At 48.3% G+C, this 14,225-nt stretch overlaps 1 protein-coding gene and 2 long non-coding RNA genes across 25 annotated transcripts in view; 2 read left to right on the plus strand and 1 right to left on the minus strand.

The window, feature by feature from the left end:
• Positions 1–14,225, minus strand: part of LOC311117615 (2-acylglycerol O-acyltransferase 2-A-like) — a 35,634-nt gene that overhangs the window by 13,766 nt on the left and 7,643 nt on the right. For both annotated transcript variants that reach the window (XM_084192551.1, XM_084192550.1), the window contains one exon: positions 6,344–6,518. In XM_084192551.1, the coding sequence (XP_084048677.1) occupies positions 6,344–6,518 (175 nt within the window). The remainder of the gene's footprint in view (positions 1–6,343; positions 6,519–14,225) is intronic.
• LOC311117617 lies at positions 6,679–10,850 on the plus strand. 5 transcript variants are annotated; one of them, XR_014611692.1, is made up of 5 exons: positions 6,679–8,302; positions 8,555–8,602; positions 8,751–9,580; positions 10,083–10,226; positions 10,805–10,850. It is a non-coding gene; the product is annotated as an uncharacterized lncRNA (long non-coding RNA). The 5 variants fall into 5 exon arrangements; XR_014611693.1 differs by lacking the exon at positions 10,805–10,850 and adding an exon at positions 10,613–10,797; XR_014611695.1 differs by lacking the exon at positions 10,805–10,850 and having other exon boundaries at positions 8,751–8,996; positions 9,185–9,580; positions 10,083–10,400.
• Positions 10,886–13,758, plus strand: LOC311117616. 18 transcript variants are annotated; one of them, XR_014611674.1, is made up of 4 exons: positions 10,886–10,952; positions 11,049–11,148; positions 11,245–12,170; positions 12,221–12,820. It is a non-coding gene; the product is annotated as an uncharacterized lncRNA (long non-coding RNA). The 18 variants fall into 18 exon arrangements; XR_014611678.1 differs by lacking the exons at positions 10,886–10,952; positions 11,049–11,148 and adding exons at positions 12,852–12,899; positions 13,090–13,758 and having other exon boundaries at positions 11,156–12,170; positions 12,221–12,747; XR_014611680.1 differs by lacking the exons at positions 10,886–10,952; positions 11,049–11,148 and adding an exon at positions 12,852–13,758 and having other exon boundaries at positions 11,156–12,170; positions 12,221–12,651; positions 12,700–12,747.

Here is a 14,225-nt window from a genome sequence, read left to right on the forward strand (position 1 = left end):
CGAGGGTATGCCGACCTCTTTCTCTTGCTCTGGGAAGAGCGGGAGCTGATAACCCAGGGAACACTCAAAGGTTGAAAGACCTGTGGCAGAGCAGGGAAGGGTGTTGAGGGCGTATTCAACCCACACTAGTTGCTGGCTTCATGTGGTGGGGTTGGCGGAGATCAGGCAGCGCAGAGTCGTCTCAACCTCTTGGTTGGCTTGCTCCTGTTCTTGGGGACCTTCATTGCTGCAGAATTTGTTTTTGTTTTTTGTACCCTTACCCAGATCTGTGCCTCGACACAATCCTGTCTCAGAGCTCTACAGACATTTCCTTCGACCTCATGGCTTGGTTTTTACTTTGATATGCGCTGTCAACTGTGGGACCTTATATAGACAGGTGTGTGCCTTTGCAGGTCATGTCCAATCAATTGAATTTACGACAGGTGAACTCCAATCAAGTTGTAGAAATATCTCAAGGATGATCAATGAAAACAGGACGCGCCTGTGCTCAATTTTTAGTCTCATAGCAAAGGGTCTGAATACTTGTAAATAAGGTATTTCTGTTTTTTATTTGTAATAAATTTGTAAAACAATCTGAAAACCTGTTTTCACTTTATCATTATTGTAGCGGGTGATTTTGATGGAGTCAGGCACAGGAGGGTAAATTACAGAATAAATGGTTTGTTCGGCAAATACAGCGGTACGCAGCAATGAGTAAAACACTACAGTGCGGTATAACGGCACACTGGAGAAAACAAAGCACACGGGTGAATATCCTGGCGATGCAAATATATAAAGCTCCACCGAGCTACCGTCACCTCCACAATAAACAATCACACACAAAGACATGGGGGGCAGAGGGAACACTTATACAGGTACTGATGACGGGATATGAACCAGGTGTGTGTAAAAACAAGACAAAACAAATGGAATGATGAGATGAGGAGCGGCAGTGGCTAGAAGGCCGGTGACGACGAACGCCGAAGCCTGCCCTAACAAGGAGAGGAGGCAGCTTTGGAGGAAGTCATGACAATTATGGGGTATTGTGAGGAAAACAATTAATTTAATCAATTTTAGAATAAGGCTGTAACGTAACAAAATGTGGAAAAGGGGAAGGGGTCTGAATACTTTCCAAATGCGCTGTAAATTCAATCGCTTTGGGGGGTACGAACAAAGGATCCAATTCAGGAAAGTCGTATTTCTGGTCGAAATGCTGGTGAGTTACCACCGCTTTGATATCCAGAAGTTCTTTCCGTCTGTATGTAATAATGCAAAAAACATTCTGGGCTAATAATGTAAGAAAAACACACAAATACATAAAAAATACTGCAAAGTGGCTAAGGAGCTAGAAGTAGAGCTGCCATGTCTATTGGTGCCATATTGTCAACACCAAGGGTGACCAAAAACTCTCGACCGGTTAAATTGGTCTTAAACCAATTTAGAACTGGACTGAAAAGGCCAACCCACCTCTCCAGGCTGTCCAGAAGGACATCATGGTCAGCAGAGGCCAACCACCTCTCCAGTCTGTCCAGAAGGACATCATGGTCAGCAGAGGCCAACCCACCTCTCCAGTCTGTCCAGAAGGACATCATGGTCAACAGAGGACAACCACCTCTCCAGTCTGTCCAGAAGGACATCATGGTCAGCAGAGGCCAACCACCTCTCCAGTCTGTCCAGAAGGACATCATGGTCAACAGAGGCCAACCACCTCTCCAGTCTGTCCAGAAGGACATCATGGTCAACAGAGGACAACCACCTCTCCAGTCTGTCCAGAAGGACATCATGGTCAACAGAGGCCAACCATCTCTCCAGTCTGTCCAGAAGGACATCATGGTCAACAGAGGCCAACCCACCTCTCCAGTCTGTCCAGAAGGACATCATGGTCAACAGAGGCCAACCACCTCTCCAGTCTGTTTAGAAGGACATCATGGTCAACAGAGGACAACCACCTCTCCAGTCTGTCCAGAAGGACATCATGGTCAACAGAGGCCAACCCACCTCTCCAGTCTGTCCAGAAGGACATCATGGTCAACAGAGGCCAACCCACCTCTCCAGTCTGTCCAGAAGGACATCATGGTCAACAGAGGCCAACCACCTCTCCAGTCTGTCCAGAAGGACATCATGGTCAACAGAGGCCAACCCACCTCTCCAGTCTGTCCAGAAGGACATCATGGTCAACAGAGGTCAACCCACCTCTCCAGTCTGTCCAGAAGGACATCATGGTCAACAGAGGCCAACCATCTCTCCAGTCTGTCCAGAAGGACATCATGGTCAACAGAGGCCAACCCACCTCTCCAGTCTGTCCAGAAGGACATCATGGTCAACAGAGGCCAACCACCTCTCCAGTGTGTCCAGAAGGACATCATGGTCAACAGAGGCCAACCCACCTCTCCAGTCTGTCCAGAAGGACATCATGGTCAACAGTGTCGAATGCGGCACTTAAATCCAAGAGCACAAGGACAGAGAGCTGTTTGGCATCTGTGTTGGCTCTAAGATCATTTATCACTTTAGCTAAGGCTGTCTCTGCACAAAAAACAGATAGGAATAATTTGAAAACTAATTTGTCCAGAATTTTGCCTAAGAATGGAAGATTGGAGATTGGCCGAAAATTGCTAAGAGCTGAAGAATCCAGATGACTTTTCTTCAGAAGGGGTTTCACCATAGATGACTTTTCTTCAGAAGGGGTTTCACCATAGCAGTTTGTAGTGCAGTGGGGAAAGTGCCTGTGAACAGGGAGTGATTAGCAATAGCTTGCACTTCTTCAGATATGCAATTAACTGTTTTGAAGAAGGTGGTGGGGATAGGATCGAGAAGGCAGGTAGAAGGCTTAAGTTGTGATATCACTTTCCTGTGCATGTCTGAGTCAACCTGGGAAAATAACTCCATAGTGCCTTTGCGTGGTAGGCTTGGGCACATGTCATCAAACTTCTCATCAGTTCTTGCTTGACTGATACCCAGCCTAATGTTTGTCATCTTATCTCACATATAAAATAACAAATTAAACATATTAAAGTGGTTCAACTGGTTTACATACTCCCCCCTAAACACTGGGACCATCTGGGCATTAACATTACAATGGGACCAGCTGGCCATTAACACTACACTGGGAACAACTGGGCATTAACACTACACTGGGAACAACTGGGCAATAACATTACACTGGGACCAGCTGGGGATTAACATTACACTGGGACCATCTGGGCATTAACATTACACTGGGACCAGCTGGGCATCAACATTACACTGGGACCATCTGGGGATTAACACTACAATGGGACCAGCTGGGCATCAACATCACACTGGGACCATCTGGGCATTAACACTAAACTGGGAACAACTGGGCAATAATATTACACTGGGACCAGCTGGGCATTAGCATTACACTGGAACCAGCTGTGCATTAGCATTACACTGGGACCAGCTGGGCATTAACATTACACTGGAACCAGCTGGGGATTAGCATTACACTGGGACCAGCTTGGCAATAACATTACAATTGGACCAGCTGGGCCCTAAGGAACACCACACACATACAGTACTTAAACATTACACACACCACACGTAATATTGAATTACTAGATTGAATACCCGTGTTTCAGTTTTAACCTACCCGTGTCTCAGACCTACCCATGTTTCACATCTACCCTTGTTTCATACCTACCTGTGTTCAGACGTGCTTTTAGCCTACCCATGTTTAACATCTACCCGTGTTTCACACCTACCCGTGTTCAGACATGCTTCAAACCTACCCGTGTTTCAGACCCAGGATTGGGGTAAATTCCAGTTAAATTCCAGTCAATTCAGGAAGTAAACTGATATTTAAACAAGAAATCCAATTCTCTTCACTGCTTTTAAATTAGGAACATTTGGAATTGAAATTCGGCTTACTTTCTTTTTTTTCTTTTTTTCAGGCTGTCTCCATCCCAGCACTAACCAGGCCCGTACTAACCTGGCCTGACCCTGAACAGGCTGTCTCCATCCCAGCACTAACCAGGCCCGTACTAACCAGGCCCGACCCTGAACAGGCTGTCTCCCATCCCAGCACTAACCAGGCCCGTACTAACCAGGCCCGACCCTGAACAGGCTGTCTCCATCCCACCACTAACCAGGCCCGACCCAGAACAGGCTGTCTCCATCCCACCACTAACCAGGCCCGACCCAGAACAGGCTGTCTCCATCCCAGTACTAACCAGGCCCGACCCTGAACATGCTGTCTCCATCCCAGTACTAACCAGGCCTGACCCTGAACAGGCTGTCTCCATGCCAGTACTAACCAGGCCCGTACTAACCAGGCCTGACCCTGAACATGCTGTCTCCATCCCACCACTAACCAGGCCCGACCCAGAACAGGCTGTCTCCATCCCACCACTAACCAGGCCCGACCCAGAACAGGCTGTCTCCATCCCAGTACTAACCAGGCCCGACCCTGAACATGCTGTCTCCATCCCAGTACTAACCAGGCCTGACCCTGAACAGGCTGTCTCCATCCCAGTACTAACCAGGCCCGACCCAGAACAGGCTGTCTCCATCCCAGTACTAACCAGGCCTGACCCTGAACAGGCTGTCTCCATCCCACCACTAACCAGGCCCAACCCTGAACAGGCTGTCTTCATCCCACCACTAACCAGGCCCGACCCTGAACAGGCTGTCTCCATCCCACCACTAACCAGGCCCGACCCTGAACAGGCTGTCTCCATCCCACCACTAACCAGGCCCGACCCTGAACAGGCTGTCTCCATCCCACCACTAACCAGGCCCGACCCTGAACAGGCTGTCTCCATCCCAGTACTAACCAGGCCCGTACTAACCAGGCCCGACCCTGAACAGGCTGTCTCCATCCCAGTACTAACCAGGCCCGACCCTGAACATGCTGTCTCCATCCCAGTACTAACCAGGCCCGTACTAACCTGGCCTGACCCTGAACATGCTGTCTCCATCCCAGTACTAACCAGGCCCGTACTAACCTGGCCTGACCCTGAACAGGCTGTCTCCATCCCAGTACTAACCAGGCCCGTACTAACCAGGCCCGACCCTGAACAGGCTGTCTCCATGCCAGTACTAACCAGGCCCGTACTAACCAGGCCCGACCCTGAACAGGCTGTCTCCATCCCAGCACTAACCAGGCCCGACCCTGAACAGGCTGTCTCCATCCCAGCACTAACCAGGCCCGTACTAACCAGGCCCGACCCTGAACAGGCTGTCTCCATCCCAGCACTAACCAGGCCCGTACTAACCAGGCCCGACCCTGAACAGGCTGTCTCCATCCCACCACTAACCAGGCCCGTACTAACCAGGCCCGACCCTGAACATGCTGTCTCCATCCCAGTACTAACCAGGCCCGTACTAACCAGGCCTGACCCTGAACAGGCTGTCTCCATCCCAGCACTAACCAGGCCCGTACTAACCAGGCCCGACCCTGAACATGCTGTCTCCATCCCAGTACTAACCAGGCCCGTACTAACCAGGCCTGACCCTGAACAGGCTGTCTCCATCCCAGCACTAACCAGGCCCGTACTAACCAGGCCCGACCCTGAACAGGCTGTCTCCATCCCAGCACTAACCAGGCCCGTACTAACCAGGCCCGACCCTGAACAGGCTGTCTCCATCCCAGCACTAACCAGGCCCTGAACAGGCTGTCTCCATCCCACCACTAACCAGGCCCGTACTAACCAGGCCCGACCCTGAACAGGCTGTCTCCATCCCAGCACTAACCAGGCCCGTACTAACCAGGCCCGACCCTGAACAGGCTGTCTCCATCCCAGCACTAACCAGGCCCTGAACAGGCTGTCTCCATCCCACCACTAACCAGGCCCGTACTAACCAGGCCCGACCCTGAACAGGCTGTCTCCATCCCAGCACTAACCAGGCCCGACCCAGAACAGGCGTGTAACCCTAACCCTTGGCTCATCTCTGCAATGACCCGCCTGGCCGCCTACTTCTTATCACGACCGGGAGCCGTCCTATGGGGCTCCCGGACACGGCCGGTTGTGACACGGCTCCCGGACACGGATCCCGGACACGGCTCCCGGACACGGCCGGTTGTGACACGGCTCCCGGACACGGCTCCCGGACACGGCTCCCGGACACGGCCGGTTGTGACACGGCCCGGATCGACCCTTAGGCTGTAGGGCTTTAGACCGCTGCACCCCCCAGGACCCAGGAATACGGTTTACTTTCAGAATTGACTGGAATTTAAATGGAATTGACCCCAACCTTGTTCAAACCTACCTGTGTTTCAGACCTACCCGTGTTTCAGACCTACCCGTGTTTCAGACCTACCCGTGTTTCAGACCTACCCGTGTTTCAGACCTACCCGTGTTTCAGACCTACCCGTGTTTCAGACCTACCCGTGTTTCAGACCTACCCGTGTTTGAGTGCCAGTTTGATGAATCCCTTGCGGTGTAGAACCTGAAGGGTGAGAGCTCCTGGCCGGGCGTCTAGAGACTCTGGAGCGCCCCCTACAGCCACCACCGCCACATTACCTCCTCTAGGAGCTGAGACCAGGTAGGACAGACTGTCTTTCTCACTGGATACCAGACCTGGCATAAACACATTATACACATTACACACCCTAACCCCAATTACACACACATTATACACCCTAACCCCAATTACACACACATTACACACCCTAACCCTAACCCCTCTAGGAGACCAGGAAGGACAGACTGGCTTTCTCACTGGATACCAGACCTGGCATAAACACATTATACACATTACACACCCTAACCCCAATTACACACACATTACACACCCTAACCCCAATTACACACACATTACACACCCTAACCCCAATTACACACATTACACACCCTAACCCCAATTACACACACATTACACACCCTAACCCCAATTACACACATTACACACCCTAACCCCAATTACACACACATTACACACCCTAACCCCAATTACACACACATTACACACCCTAACCCCAATTACACACATTACACACCCTAACCCCAATTACACACACATTACACACCCTAACCCCAATTACACACATTACACACCCTAACCCCAATTACACACACATTACACACCCTAACCCCAATTACACACACATTACACACCCTAACCCCAATTACACACATTACACACCCTAACCCCAATTACACACACATTACACACCCTAACCCCAATTACACACATTACACACCCTAACCCCAATTACACACACATTACACACCCTAACCCCAATTACACACATTACACACCCTAACCCCAATTACACACACATTACACACCCTAACCCCAATTACACACACATTACACACCCTAAACCCAATTACACACACACACACCCTAACCCCAATTACACACACACACAGACACAATACACACACACATATTCAGGATGTTCTGAAGGTGACCCTGTAGACACAGAGAGAGAGACATGTATTCAGGATGTTCTGAAGGTGACCCTGTAGAGAGAGAGAGAGACATGTATTCAGGATGTTCTGAAGGTGACCCTGTAGACACAGAGAGAGAGACATGTATTCAGGATGTTCTGAAGGTGACCCTGTAGATAGAGAGAGACATGTATTCAGGATGTTCTGAAGGTGACCCTGTAGAGAGAGAGACATGTATTCAGGATGTTCTGAAGGTGACCCTGTAGAGAGAGAGACATGTATTCAGGATGTTCTGAAGGAGACCCTGTAGACAGAGAGAGAGAGACATGTATTCAGGATGTTCTGAAGGTGACCCTGTAGACACAGAGAGAGAGACATGTATTCAGGATGTTCTGAAGGTGACCCTGTAGACACAGAGAGAGAGACATGTATTCAGGATGTTCTGAAGGTGACCCTGTAGACACAGAGAGAGAGACATGTATTCAGGATGTTCTGAAGGTGACCCTGTAGACACAGAGAGAGAGACATGTATTCAGGATGTTCTGAAGGTGACCCTGTAGACACAGAGAGAGAGACATGTATTCAGGATGTTCTGAAGGTGACCCTGTAGAGAGAGAGAGAGAGACATGTATTCAGGATGTTCTGAAGGAGACCCTGTAGACACAGAGAGAGAGACATGTATTCAGGATGTTCTGAAGGTGACCCTGTAGACACAGAGAGAGACATGTATTCAGGATGTTCTGAAGGTGACACAGAGAGAGACATGTATTCAGGATGTTCTGAAGGTGACCCCGTAGACACAGAGAGAGACATGTATTCAGGATGTTCTGAAGGTGACCCTGTAGACACAGAGAGAGACATGTATTCAGGATGTTCTGAAGGTGACACAGAGAGAGACATGTATTCAGGATGTTCTGAAGGTGACCCTGTAGACACAGAGAGAGACATGTATTCAGGATGTTCTGAAGGTGACCCTGTAGACACAGAGAGAGAGACATGTATTCAGGATGTTCTGAAGGTGACCCTGTAGAGACAGAGAGAGACATGTATTCAGGATGTTCTGAAGGTGACCCTGTAGACACAGAGAGAGAGACATGTATTCAGGATGTTCTGAAGGAGACCCTGTAGACACAGAGAGAGAGAGACATGTATTCAGGATGTTCTGAAGGAGACCCTGTAGACACAGAGAGAGAGAGACATGTATTCAGGATGTTCTGAAGGTGACCCTGTAGACACAGAGAGAGACATGTATTCAGGATGTTCTGAAGGTGACCCTGTAGACACAGAGAGAGAGACATGTATTCAGGATGTTCTGAAGGAGACCCTGTAGACACAGAGAGAGACATGTATTCAGGATGTTCTGAAGGAGACCCTGTAGACACAGAGAGAGAGACATGTATTCATGATGTTCTGAAGGTGACCCTGTAGACACAGAGAGAGACATGTATTCAGGATGTTCTGAAGGAGACCCTGTAGACACAGAGAGAGAGACATGTATTCATGATGTTCTGAAGGTGACCCTGTAGACACAGAGAGAGAGACATGTATTCATGATGTTCTGAAGGTGACCCTGTAGACACAGAGAGAGACATGTATTCAGGATGTTCTGAAGGAGACCCTGTAGACACAGAGAGAGAGACATGTATTCAGGATGTTCTGAAGGTGACCCTGTAGACACAGAGAGAGACATGTATTCAGGATGTTCTGAAGGTGACCCTGTAGAGAGAGAGACATGTATTCAGGATGTTCTGAATGTGACCCTGTAGACACAGAGAGAGACATGTATTCAGGATGTTCTGAATGTGACCCTGTAGACACAGAGAGAGACATGTATTCAGGATGTTCTGAAGGTGACCCTGTAGACACAGAGAGAGAGACATGTATTCAGGATGTTCTGAAGGTGACCCTGTAGACACAGAGAGAGAGACAAGTATTCAGGATGTTCTGAAGGTGACCCTGTAGACACAGAGAGAGAGACATGTATTCAGGATGTTCTGAAGGTGACCCTGTAGAGACAGAGAGAGACATGTATTCAGGATGTTCTGAAGGTGACCCTGTAGACACAGAGAGAGAGACATGTATTCAGGATGTTCTGAAGGTGACCCTGTAGAGAGAGAGAGAGAGACATGTATTCAGGATGTTCTGAAGGTGACCCTGTAGACACAGAGAGAGAGACATGTATTCAGGATGTTCTGAAGGTGACCCTGTAGACACAGAGAGAGACATGTATTCAGGATGTTCTGAAGGTGACCCTCTAGACACAGAGAGAGACATGTATTCAGGATGTTCTGAAGGTGACCCTCTAGACACAGAGAGAGACATGTATTCAGGATGTTCTGAAGGTGACCCTGTAGACACAGAGAGAGAGACATGTATTCAGGATGTTCTGAAGGTGACCCTGTAGACACAGAGAGAGAGAGAGACATGTATTCAGGATGTTCTGAAGGTGACCCTGTAGACACAGAGAGAGAGACAAGTATTCAGGATGTTCTGAAGGTGACCCTGTAGACACAGAGAGAGAGACATGTATTCAGGATGTTCTGAAGGTGACCCTGTAGAGACAGAGAGAGACATGTATTCAGGATGTTCTGAAGGTGACCCTGTAGACACAGAGAGAGAGACATGTATTCAGGATGTTCTGAAGGTGACCCTGTAGACACAGAGAGAGAGAGAGACATGTATTCAGGATGTTCTGAAGGTGACCCTGTAGACACAGAGAGAGAGACATGTATTCAGGATGTTCTGAAGGTGACCCTGTAGACACAGAGAGAGACATGTATTCAGGATGTTCTGAAGGTGACCCTGTAGACACAGAGAGAGACATGTATTCAGGATGTTCTGAAGGTGACCCTGTAGACACAGAGAGAGACATGTATTCAGGATGTTCTGAAGGTGACCCTGTAGACACAGAGAGAGAGACATGTATTCAGGATGTTCTGAAGGTGACCCTGTAGAGAGAGAGAGAGACATGTATTCAGGATGTTCTGAAGGTGACCCTGTAGAGAGAGAGAGAGACATGTATTCAGGATGTTCTGAAGGTGACCCTGTAGACACAGAGAGAGAGACATGTATTAAGGATGTTCTGAAGGTGACCCTGTAGAGAGAGAGAGAGACATGTATTCAGGATGTTCTGAAGGTGACCCTGTAGAGAGAGAGAGACATGTATTCAGGATGTTCTGAATGTGACCCTGTAGACACAGAGAGAGAGACATGTATTTAGGATGTTCTGAAGGTGACCCTGTAGAGAGAGAGAGACATGTATTCAGGATGTTCTGAAGGTGACCCTGTAGAGAGAGAGACATGTATTCAGGATGTTCTGAAGGTGACCCTGTAGACACAGAGAGAGAGACATGTATTCAGGATGTTCTGAATGTGACCCTGTAGACACAGAGAGAGACATGTATTCAGGATGTTCTGAATGTGACCCTGTAGACACAGAGAGAGAGACATGTATTCAGGATGTTCTGAAGGTGACCCTGTAGACACAGAGAGAGACATGTATTCAGGATGTTCTGAAGGAGACCCTGTAGACACAGAGAGAGAGAAATGTATTCAGGATGTTCTGAAGGAGACCCTGTAGACACAGAGAGAGAGACATGTATTCAGGATGTTCTGAAGGTGACCCTGTAGAGACAGAGAGAGACATGTATTCAGGATGTTCTGAAGGTGACCCTGTAGAGACAGAGAGAGACATGTATTCAGGATGTTCTGAAGGTGACCCTGTAGACACAGAGAGAGAGACATGTATTCAGGATGTTCTGAAGGAGACCCTGTAGACACAGAGAGAGAGACATGTATTCAGGATGTTCTGAAGGTGACCCTGTAGAGACAGAGAGAGACATGTATTCAGGATGTTCTGAAGGTGACCCTGTAGACACAGAGAGAGACATGTATTCAGGATGTTCTGAAGGTGACCCTGTAGAGAGAGAGAGAGACATGTATTCAGGATGTTCTGAAGGTGACCCTGTAGACACAGAGAGAGAGACATGTATTCAGGATGTTCTGAAGGTGACCCTGTAGACACAGAGAGAGACATGTATTCAGGATGTTCTGAAGGTGACCCTGTAGAGACAGAGAGAGAGACATGTATTCAGGATGTTCTGAAGGTGACCCTGTAGACACAGAGAGAGACATGTATTCAGGATGTTCTGAAGGTGACCCTGTAGACACAGAGAGAGAGACATGTATTCAGGATGTTCTGAAGGTGACCCTGTAGACACAGAGAGAGACATGTATTCAGGATGTTCTGAAGGTGACCCTGTAGAGAGAGAGAGAGACATGTATTCAGGATGTTCTGAAGGTGACCCTGTAGAGAGAGAGAGAGACATGTATTCAGGATGTTCTGAAGGTGACCCTGTAGACACAGAGAGAGAGAGAGACATGTATTCAGGATGTTCTGAAGGTGACCCTGTAGACACAGAGAGAGACATGTATTCAGGATGTTCTGAAGGTGACCCTGTAGAGACAGAGAGAGAGACATGTATTCAGGATGTTCTGAAGGTGACCCTGTAGACACAGAGAGAGAGACATGTATTCAGGATGTTCTGAAGGTGACCCTGTAGACACAGAGAGAGACATGTATTCAGGATGTTCTGAAGGTGACCCTGTAGACACAGAGAGAGAGACATGTATTCAGGATGTTCTGAAGGTGACCCTGTAGAGAGAGACATGTATTCAGGATGTTCTGAAGGTGACCCTGTAGACACAGAGAGAGACATGTATTCAGGATGTTCTGAAGGTGACCCTGTAGACACAGAGAGAGAGACATGTATTCAGGATGTTCTGAAGGTGACCCTGTAGACACAGAGAGAGACATGTATTCAGGATGTTCTGAAGGTGACCCTGTAGAGACAGAGAGAGAGACATGTATTCAGGATGTTCTGAAGGTGACCCTGTAGACACAGAGAGAGACATGTATTCAGGATGTTCTGAAGGAGACCCTGTAGACACAGAGAGAGAGACATGTATTCAGGATGTTCTGAAGGTGACCCTGTAGACACAGAGAGAGACATGTATTCAGGATGTTCTGAAGGTGACCCTGTAGACACAGAGAGAGAGACATGTATTCAGGATGTTCTGAAGGTGACCCTGTAGACACAGAGAGAGACATGTATTCAGGATGTTCTGAAGGAGACCCTGTAGACACAGAGAGAGAGACATGTATTCAGGATGTTCTGAAGGTGACCCTGTAGACACAGAGAGAGACATGTATTCAGGATGTTCTGAAGGTGACACAGAGAGAGACATGTATTCAGGATGTTCTGAAGGTGACCCTGTAGACACAGAGAGAGAGACATGTATTCAGGATGTTCTGAAGGTGACCCTGTAGACACAGAGAGAGACATGTATTCAGGATGTTCTGAAGGTGACCCTGTAGAGAGAGAGAGAGACATGTATTCAGGATGTTCTGAAGGTGACCCTGTAGACACAGAGAGAGAGACATGTATTCAGGATGTTCTGAAGGTGACCCTGTAGAGAGAGAGAGAGAGAGAGACATGTATTCAGGATGTTCTGAAGGTGACCCTGTAGACACAGAGAGAGACATGTATTCAGGATGTTCTGAAGGTGACCCTGTAGACACAGAGAGAGAGACATGTATTCAGGATGTTCTGAAGGTGACCCTGTAGAGACAGAGAGAGACATGTATTCAGGATGTTCTGAATGTGACCCTGTAGACACAGAGAGAGAGACATGTATTCAGGATGTTCTGAAGGTGACCCTGTAGAGAGAGACATGTATTCAGGATGTTCTGAAGGTGACCCTGTAGACACAGAGAGAGACATGTATTCAGGATGTTCTGAAGGTGACCCTGTAGACACAGAGAGAGAGACATGTATTCAGGATGTTCTGAAGGTGACCCTGTAGAGACAGAGAGAGAGACATGTATTCAGGATGTTCTGAAGGTGACCCTGTAGACACAGAGAGAGAGACATGTATTCAGGATGTTCTGAAGGTGACCCTGTAGACACAGAGAGAGAGACATGTATTCAGGATGTTCTGAAGGTGACCCTGTAGACACAGAGAGAGAGACATGTATTCAGGATGTTCTGAAGGTGACCCTGTAGAGAGAGAGAGAGACATGTATTCAGGATGTTCTGAAGGTGACCCTGTAGACACAGAGAGAGAGACATGTATTCAGGACCTATTGACACTGAAGGTAACACACAGACAAGTACATGCGAGCTCACACACTGTATTTACGCAGTCAGCCACTGGCCTGTTGTGAAATAGAGTTGAGTCAGGAGGGGGGAGATATGTGTGTGTGTGTGTGTGTGTGTCAGTGTGTGTCAGTGTTACCTACTTGGTCAGCGTTGTCAGACATTTCAACAGAAACTTTCACAACTGGACAACCCTGTGACTGAGAAAACACAGTGTGTACACACACACACATTACACACACACACTACACACTACACACACTACACACACTACACACACTACACACACTACACACACACATTACACACACACACTACACACACTACACACACTACACACACTAACCACTCAGACAGCTCACAGAGACTCAGCTTCACCTCCACACACTATGTAGTCCCTGAAGAGGGGTATTAGGGTCAGAGGTTAGGGGTTAGGGGTCAGGGTTACTAACCTCCACACACTATGTAGTCCCTGAAGAGGGGTATTAGGGTCAGAGATTAGGGGTTAGGGGTCAGTGTTACTAACCTCCACACACTATGTAGTCCCTGAAGAGGGGTATTAGGGTCAAGGGTTATAGGTCAGAGGTCAGGGTTACTAACCTCCACACACTATGTAGTCCCTGAAGAGGGGTATTAGGGTCAGAGATTAGGGGTTAGGGGTCAGGGTTACTAACCTCCACACACTATGTAGTCCCTGAAGAGGGGTATTAGGGTCAGAGATTAGGGGTTAGGG

The sequence above is a fragment of the Coregonus lavaretus genome (genome assembly GCF_964263955.1).
Source record: "Coregonus lavaretus genome assembly, contig: HAP1_SCAFFOLD_382, whole genome shotgun sequence".
Classification (NCBI taxonomy): domain Eukaryota; kingdom Metazoa; phylum Chordata; class Actinopteri; order Salmoniformes; family Salmonidae; genus Coregonus; species Coregonus lavaretus.